This window comes from Alosa pseudoharengus, unplaced genomic scaffold (assembly GCF_046254945.1).
Source record: "Alosa pseudoharengus isolate Yale_2024_CS ecotype anadromous, Long Island Sound unplaced genomic scaffold, YU_APseudo_1.1 YU_APseudo_1.1_scf_22, whole genome shotgun sequence".
Taxonomy (NCBI): domain Eukaryota; kingdom Metazoa; phylum Chordata; class Actinopteri; order Clupeiformes; family Clupeidae; genus Alosa; species Alosa pseudoharengus.
Genome location: NW_027468680.1, coordinates 23,754,490 through 23,763,783, shown reverse-complemented (window position 1 = coordinate 23,763,783; position 9,294 = coordinate 23,754,490). Strand labels below are relative to the sequence as shown.

Genomic DNA, 9,294 nt, shown 5'->3' with positions numbered 1-9,294 from the left:
ATTTCTATCGGAGCTACCCTGAACAAATAGCAATTGAAAGAGGCTGAATTATGTTCACCATCATCATGTTAATGTAAACTTGCATATTACATTTTCTTAAAGAGATTTAAGCATCCAGCACTCTATGTTAAACTTTTTTGTTTTTTTTGTTTGTTTAGAAAACCAATGACAAAAGACCTGAAATGTTATACTTTTCCGTTTGGATGTATATCTTCCACCTGATTTTTTTAGGCAAATCTGAGGTGCAGGTGGTAGGAGTTTGATGAACTGTGGCATGGAATGACCCATCATCCAAACACACAGAATGGAAAAGCACATTTACAGTAAGGCATTTCAGTAAGCAAAGCTTTCACTTTTTCCCATCATCTTTCTTCAACAAACATCTTCTACAAAGATCCTTGATTACTAGCTCCGCTTTAACCCTCTCTGTCTTATATCTTATATGGAACATAGTGATGGCATTGATTAGTGAAAGACAAAAGGGGTCTCAGACAGATTGTTTGAGGTCACAGCAGATATGTAGAGGAACAAGAATTGGCAACTGTTAATGAAGAGAATTGCCTTTCAAAAAAGAAGGTAAGCCATTCTTGGTGTGAAAAGTCAATCTTACTTGGGATCACTCAGAAGCCACAGAAGCCAACTGTTTGGTAGAACTATCAGTGAAGTATTTAATCATCTGGGGTAATGAGCCATGACAGTTGAAATTGCAAATATGACTGCAGTACACACAGTGTTTTGCCATGAATTTTCTGAGAGTACCTAAGGAAACACTGCCCTCTTGTGCTAGAAAACAGAACATCCATGTAAAATATTCCTTATGGGTTTCTTCATCCTGATTTAGGGCCATAGCATAGCAGTCCATGGGGGGGTTATTTAGGCAGACAGCAAATAATTGTAATATATCTGACCATAGCAAATCATACTATCTTTGGCTGGTTATAGGGTCTATATTTTTCATAAGTAAACCTTGGGTTCACTGTCCTTCCCACCAGACTGTACATAGAATGCTGGGATGATTTTTTTAGGTTCCATAGGGGGTAATAAAAAGAGGCAAGATCCAGGCAAAGATCTACCTGTTTTTAGTCAACTTTACCAGGGATGCCAATAATTCTGGAGGGAACTGAAGGCTACTGTTGTCAGAGCATACACTTTCAGTTTGTTTGGTGTAGTTTATTTATTTCATGTTTTAACATCTCTTTAACTAGGCCTACTGCACTCTGAAAACAAATGTGTTAGAAACAAAATACACTGTGTTGTCTCTATCTGGACATAAAGATGTGTTAAAGCAACACCAAAGAGTTTTTTGTACCTTAAAATAATGTTTCCAAAATCGTTTCAGTGGTTCATCAACTCGTAACAGGGTGAACGGCACTTTCTGCATTCGCTTCGCGGCCCTCTATCGGCTATAACCGCACTATGTAAGTTTGCTGCATCGGGTAGCGGATCTGTAGTTCGATGGAATGAGACATGAGAAACTACAAATTTGACTTGCATCTGATGTCGCAATACATCGTACTTTCATAAAATCATGCAACTTATTCTACCTTGTCTGTGGACATTGTTATTTGCAAAGCCGGTGCTGGATAAACAAATAGTACGTGCGACAGATGAAAAGTTCTTTGGTGTTGCTTTAAAAACAACACAAGTTGTGTTATTTTCAACACATTTGTTGTAAGAGTGTACACAGCATAACAAAAGCAAGGTGTAAGTCTGCATGTTCTGTGGATATCAAGCGGTTGGGTCTTGTATCTGAACAACATAACCGACATTTGGAACTCCAGATTTAACGTGCTCTTACACTACTCCCCTCCTAGTATTTCGACATTATGTAAATGAGCTCATGTCTGAACGAAGACAGATTCTGTTCTGTTCAACCACGTTCGGAGATCCGCATGTAGTTCAGAAGAGATGTCTGAAAACAGTTAGAGATGTGTTAAAAAACAACACAAGTTATTTTCAACACATTTGTTGTAAGAGGGTACGCGCAGTATAACAAAAGCAATGTGTTCGAAACAACACAAATTGTGTTGTCCCTATCTGGACATAGAGATGTGTTAAAAACAACTAGTTGTGTTATTTTCAACACATTCATTTTAAGATGCTTTTAGGCCTACTGGCTATGTTTTAGCCTAGGCTAAAACATAGCCAGCATTAAACATAGGCTATGTTTTAATGTTGTCACCAGCACCTAAAGAATTTAGTCTTTTTGAACTCCAAAATACTTCTGATTCTGATGTGAATGTATAGCCTACATGAGATGTTATTTGAGAGGGGCTCAGAATAAACTGCTATGCAAAAGTGTAATCATATTAGTCTTTAATTGGAATCAGCCAGCCACTCTGAATGGTAGGTAGACTACTGATGGGCTACAATTTAGGATAGGCCTACCTGGCTCACAGACTGATGAAATTAGCTTTCAAGCAAACCTTTTGACCGAAACTCGTTAGGCCTAGGCTAGCCACCTTTTTTCTAAACCCTACAGTCTTGAGGCGGAGTAAAAGCCCTGCTGAGTCGCTAGGGATATGTGACGTCAGGGATTTGCCTAAACAGGGATGGTTAACGTTATAGCTATGGATACTACTATGGGAGTCCATTAAACAAGACATGCACCCAAGTTAACCTGCACGTAACACAATCGGTAGGTACAATAAATTCCTCTGTATGACTCAACATTAACGCTGTTTGTAGATTACATCATTTGGGGACATTAAAGTCCCCGACGTTAGCTAGCGAACGTTTATTAGCATAGCCGCAGGTGCAGGTTATCGATAACTTAGCTAGCGAGTAGCGACGGCTTCTAAGTTATTTGACTAGTTTCCGTTAGGCTACTGCTGCTACCTGTTATTTGGTAACTTGCATCAGCTAATATTATAACCTCCAAATTATTATCAGGTAAAGATTCCCTAAATTATAATCAGTATGTCATCCTTCAACCTTGGTATCAACTAACTAAGTTAACGTTAAGTGACGTAACGTTAACGTAACGTTGCACGAACAGGCAAATTAACATTAACGTATAAATGGTAATTTAATGTTAGCCGGATTAACGTTCAAGAATCCCCTTAACAGTTCCCTGCTACGGTAGAAGCTATTCTTTACCTGTCCTTGTCTTTCCTAAGTTCTGTGCAATAACATCTAACTCATAACAGCTAAACTGACGTTACGTTGACGTTGCACTGCTTTGAAATGCCAAGTCAAGTCAACTCAACTGGGTAACCTAAGCCGGGGTCACACAAAGTTACAGGATCCTACAACCCTAACCGATTTAGAAATCTGGTTGCATCACGCACATTAGGGAGAATCTATCTCCAATCTAAAACCTGCACATAGGTTATTTATTAGAAGATTAGAGTATGCTCCTACTCACGTGACCTCTCCGGAAGCAGATGTAAACACAATAAACTCACATTGAGCAAGATTGCAGTATTCCTATTAGACATTTTCTGGTAATATTTGCCTCAGTTTGGTTTGAATACTGCTAAGGACTTAGACATGGATGTGCAGTTTGATTGTACAATTTGCATGATCTTACCGGTCACTGGGATATGGCTTTCTACCGCCTTGAATCAAAGCCCATGATGATAAGCCTAAATGCAAATGCACCATCTTTTGCAAATGCAGCATCTTTTACGGTGTTCATGGACTTCATTTCAGCCCAGGAAATGTGAACTCTATATCCTTTAGCTCATGCCACTGACTGATTCTTATGTAAGACATTTCATTTTGACATGATCCCAAATGTGAAGACCTGGGTGAACCCAGACGAACCTGTTATAATTTGCTTTGCAGGACTGTCTGTAAAGGATCCTGTCTAGGGATGCACACCAATATATAGGCTAGGCCAGTGTTTGTTAACTGGTGGGTCGGGACCCCAAAGGTGGGCCGCAAAACCATTGTGGGTGGGTCGAAGAGTTTCTGGGTAAAAAAAATCAGACCTTTACTAAGATAGACTTTATTCTTATGCCAGTCGTTGACATAGACATAGACAATGTTTATGTGACAAGTCATGTTAGACATCATTTTAGTAGTAAATATGGCAAAACCCTGAATATTTGAAGTATGGATTTACTTATGATGAGGATAAAAAGGGATAACCCCAGTGTGTTGTGTGCAGTGAATTGCTGGAGTTGAGGACTTCGAAATCTGCCTAACATCAGCATGTTTCAAACAAGTACAGGCACTTTACGCATCTTACCACATAACCTAGTTCACCGCATCAGTTGGGTTGAACACTAAAATGGGTCGCGACTTAATGACAATGGGAAATTGAGGGTCCCAAGGCCAGACCAGTTAAGAAACACTGGGCTAGGCCCAACATCAGCAAGTCGATTGTGAGTCTAGCAGGCGTATCGGGCACATTGGGCCTAAATTATTGTATCATCGACTACTTAGAGACTACTTTTTCACTCTGACAAGTAGACTAGGTCAGGTATGCACAAATTAATAATATTTTAGAAGATATCTTATCAAATTGTGGCTAGGTCTACTTGCTTTCTGTGATTTATAGGTTGTAAATAATACTAAGAAGGAAACACATAAATTGTTACAACATTGGTCTAAAACGACAATTTCAATATACCATATTTTTCTGCCTTAACAGAAATAACTCATCTTTGAGTTTTTTATTTGGAATAGGAATATTGCCCCCATGACTTACAATAGATGTGTTATTAACATGAACATAGATTATTATTGTGTCACTATTATTGTGTAGTATGATCATTTATTTTTTTGTGATCTGACTAGGATCTATGTGAGGACTACATATGTGTTGCTTCCCACCACTGACGTTTATTGTTTCTGATTGTTTCAGTGAACACTGGATACCAAGAAATGTAGGCTACAAGTTCTCGGCTTTAGACACACAACAACAAAGACCTGATTGCTTTGTGAAGAAAATGCTGGCAGTGACCTGGGATACAGAGGAGTCCTCATTGGAAGATGATCTACAGTAAGCTATATGAGCACTCCCTTTACTAATTGGTTAGGCCTGTGTGCTAAAACAATTATGATAGACATTGCAACTTACATCAATAGCAACATCAATACTGTTTGAGTAAAATAATTGATATGTTTTGTGGTTAAATGCAACAAAACCTATGACTTGACTCAGAAACGGCCCATCATATCCTTTGATTATATGTTGTGTGCCACAAGTGAAATTAACTGTTTTGCTGAGTTGCATATTTAAAAAAAAAAAAAAAAGAAGAAGAATCTACTAAATGCACTATAAAAACATTTACAGTAAGTTTTGTGACTATTTATGAACGTTCAGAGATGAAGGTGCCCTTGTCTGTTGACCCTGGTATAATATGTGACTGAATTTTGAAATTACACCTGACCATGCCATTGGACCTCCTTTCTGCTATGCTCATCAGGGACCATCTCTGCATTTCTTGGAGTGGAATCAGTAGGAAGACTCCAGTTCTGTTGTTCTATGCTGAGGCCCTTGTGATCAAAAATGGCAGCCTCCGTAGTATTGGTGGTAATGTATCCCATTTTCTTCTTGTTCTCTTCATGCACATTCTAGTGACTATCCTGTCAAATATAAGTCTCATTGTTCACTTGCAGAGCGGTTTAACTTGGCCTTCAAGATTGTACGTACAGAAAGTCGACTGGTGCGTGGAATACTCACCAACCATGGATTCCATGAGGTAAAATGCCCTCTTTAGAATGAACTGTAACCTCAGGTTTGATACTGAGTCGGGTATAGTCAGAGATGCTGGGTAACACAGATAATAGATTGATTTTGAAAGTGTACAGCTGAAGAAATCCCACCCCTGCCCTCTGGCTATCCTAGGGCTGGGCGATATGGACCAAAACTGATATCCCGATATTTTGGGGCTGATTGGCGATATACGATATCGATACGATATTGATATTTCAAACAGAAAGAGCGAAGTGCTTCATATATTCACTCAACACAACAATTATGACAACACAGCCGGTTTTAATTATATTCATTTCAGACTGCTCTAACAGAGCTGTGCAAAAAGGTGTAAACAATAACATATACCAATAGGCATACAGTTGCTCTAAGGGATGTGCAAATAACAATATTCGGTCGACCCTGATTGGCAACACAGGCCTACAGCTTTACAATAAAGGTAACACAAAACATAGGCTACCGTTAAAAGCCAATATAATAAACCAATTGGCATACAGATAGAGCTGTGCAAATAAGAAAAAAGTAGGCTACACAGCACATACCTGTTTGTAAATATTTAACTGCACAAGGAGTAGGGCTGGGCGATATGGACCAAAACTGATATCCCAATATATTTTGGAGCTGATTGGCGATATACGATATATATCGATATTTTAAACAGAAAGAGCTAAGTGTTTCGTATTCACTCAACCAGCTTTAATTAGAATGATTTCAGACTGCTGTAACACAGCTGTGTAAACAATAACATAGGCCTACAATAGGCATAGGCTACAGTTGCTCTGATAAAGCTGTGCAAATAACAAAAGACCAAAAGTTGACCCTGACTGACAACGCAAGCCTACATTGTACTGCACAATGCAATATTTTGGGCACAAAAATATTGAAAAACCTTTTTTACCCGTAAGGGTTTGATAGGGCCTAGATGACAAGCAAATGTAGCCTATGATGGCCTAGACATGTTGCTATCAACAACAAAAATTGTTTTAAACAATTAGGCTACTTAAACAACATAACTGAGTCACTCATCAAGAGTGTGATAGACGCTACCGTCGTTTTGTATGCGTTCATTTTTGCATGTTCCGGTTCGTAAGAAAAATCACGATTGAATGGGGTTTCAGGAATCATAAAAAATGATGCCCCTAACTGCTCGCGAGTCCCCGCGCGCACATCCTCTTAATAAAATCAGCTTGTAGGTTGTCTCCCTGAGGACTTTAGATCTGCTACTGTATATCGCTAAACGCAAGCATTCATCAGTGTATTTAAATTAGCTAGGCTACGGTATGTACCAAAAATTACATTTTACCGTGAGTCGAAGAGCTGTAAACAGTGTTGTAACTTAAATCTGCGTGTCCAAAACCGCTTGGCGGTTGTGCCGACGGAATAGGCATCAGCACCAACCTCTGATCAAGGTAAACAAAATCTGACTCCGTGTCAGTTACCTTGAAAAAGTAATCTGATTACTGATTACTGATTACTCCTTTAAAAAGTAACTTAGTTACTTTACTGATTACTTGATTTTAAAAGTAACTAAGTTAGATTACAAGTTACTTTATTAGTTACTTTCAGCAGCTGCCGACAACACCCCCACCACCTCAACATAAAAATGATAACCGGTTTTGCCAATACTCACTATACAGGAAGTGCATTTTAACAGTAATGTCAGCAATGTATAGCAGACATACCAACCTAACCTACTTAGATACTGAAATTCAGATGTTTGTTCAATAATGTCTAAGTACACCAAATAAGGAAGGCCTATTGATAGAAATTGATGTTATAGTAAAATATGTTGATTTTTTTTTTCATGTAGCCTTGGCAACTAGCCATCTTGAATAGGCCTGAGTAATATGCAAATGAAATTACACTTGTTAAACTCACCTCAACAAGTATTTTTCAGTCATTTAACCCGCCGTGAGAAATGCTAAAGTCGCTGTTACAAACAGTGCAGTGTGCAAGACTATCATTATGTTTTAATCTTATGAGACAATTGGGTACACTTTTGTGTAGTCTGATGTGAAATGGGTCTTAAATCGTCCTTTTTGAGGGGCACTGACGCTGCCATGACGCTCCTGTTCCTAGATACACTGAATGAACTGATTAATTAAGTTTGGGAGAAAAGAGATATAAGCACACTTACACTGAAAACTGAATGGTTGATTTAGCAAAACAGACCAGGATGCTCTCTGTCTTGGATGCGCTTCAGGCACAAACGCACCACTCCTCTCTCTCTCTCCCTCTCCGTTGTGTGCGCGTTAAACTCATATGCACACGCGATTTGAATCCGGTCTGGCTTGCGTGATCTTGTTCGCTCTAGGTTCCGGGAGATTTTATGTAATTTGCGGGCGTCAGGAAGCCGCTATCAATATGTGGGAGACTCCCAAAACTTCGGGAGACTTGGGATGTCTAGCTAGAATGTGCAATGTACCTTAATGTTGTCATGTTTAGCTGACACAAACTCAAAGTAATGACTGATGAAATGTGCATCTCTCTCTCCCTCCATTGTTGTTTACGTTTGTGTCGCTGCGTGGTTTTACACGTGAATTGTGCTCATGCTGAAAACGTGAGCATAGCCTACATGACATTAATCCCCAAGATAAGAAGAAAGAAAAGAATATATGTTTTTACTAAGGAAAATTACAAAAATAGTAACGCACAGTAACTTAGATAAGTAACTTTAATCTGATTACTGGTTTGTAAATAGTAGCGCGTTAGATTACTCGTTACCGAAAAAAGTGGTCAAAATAGACTAACGCTAAGTAACGCGTTACTGGCATCACTGCTCAGTGTCCATCATGTTTGAAAGTTTGTAGTGCTGTGAGGGAGAACGTGCACACGCAGGGGTGCAGTTGAGCAGAGCTGCGGCTATCTGAATGGTCTGAACACAGAAGAGCAAGTGGTTTTGATAAAATGGCCCATTATTTGACAAAATACCGGTATTACGATATTGTCTCAATTACATATCGTTTTCAAAAATATATCGGTCGTAGTCGTAATACCGATATATCGCCCAGCCCTAGGCTATCCTCCATAGCCACTCTCCCAAGGTACCTGAACGCATGAAGAGCCTGCAGGATCGAGTGTGGCAGAACTTCCAAACAAGCTACATTCACCCTATTAGTAAAGCATCCCATTCAAAGCCAGTATAGACTAATATAAGAAAAATGCCTTCATATGACTCCCCTGAGCACACAGATAAACAAATGAATTGGGTTACAAGATGAAAACAGGGATACATATTCTAGTTTACACATTGTAGCAAATGTAATCAGTGGAATAATACAGAAGTTAGCTACACACATAATGTTAACTTATAAAGCTAGAGCTAAGTTGACAGCATAGGTCCAGAACAAGTTTCACCAAACATCAAAACAATTACCTGTCCAACAAGAGAAATACTGCAAACACGATTCTTGCAATTCTTGAATTTCCCCTTGGGGATCAATAAAGTATCTATCTATCTATCAAGCACAGCGCACATTTCCAGGCCCTATAATTCCCTCAGTTGTTGCTATCCATCCTCTCAAAATGTTCTCCATCTTGACCAAGTGGAAAGGATTCGCACCCCAAAACATAACTGTATGTTAATGTTTGTGTTAATGGATTCAAGGTTTAACAATGTTGTTATT

General features: G+C 39.0%; 1 protein-coding gene across 2 annotated transcripts in view; it reads left to right on the top strand.

The window, feature by feature from the left end:
* Positions 1-2,537: 2,537 nt before the first annotated feature.
* ttll5 (tubulin tyrosine ligase-like family, member 5) overlaps positions 2,538-9,294 on the top strand; it is a 38,943-nt gene continuing 32,186 nt past the window's right edge. For both annotated transcript variants that reach the window (XM_076299402.1, XM_076299401.1), the window contains exons 1-4: positions 2,538-2,638; positions 4,814-4,951; positions 5,379-5,485; positions 5,572-5,654. In XM_076299402.1, coding sequence (XP_076155517.1) covers positions 4,899-4,951; positions 5,379-5,485; positions 5,572-5,654 — 243 coding nt within the window. In that variant the 5' untranslated portion in view covers positions 2,538-2,638; positions 4,814-4,898. The remainder of the gene's footprint in view (positions 2,639-4,813; positions 4,952-5,378; positions 5,486-5,571; positions 5,655-9,294) is intronic.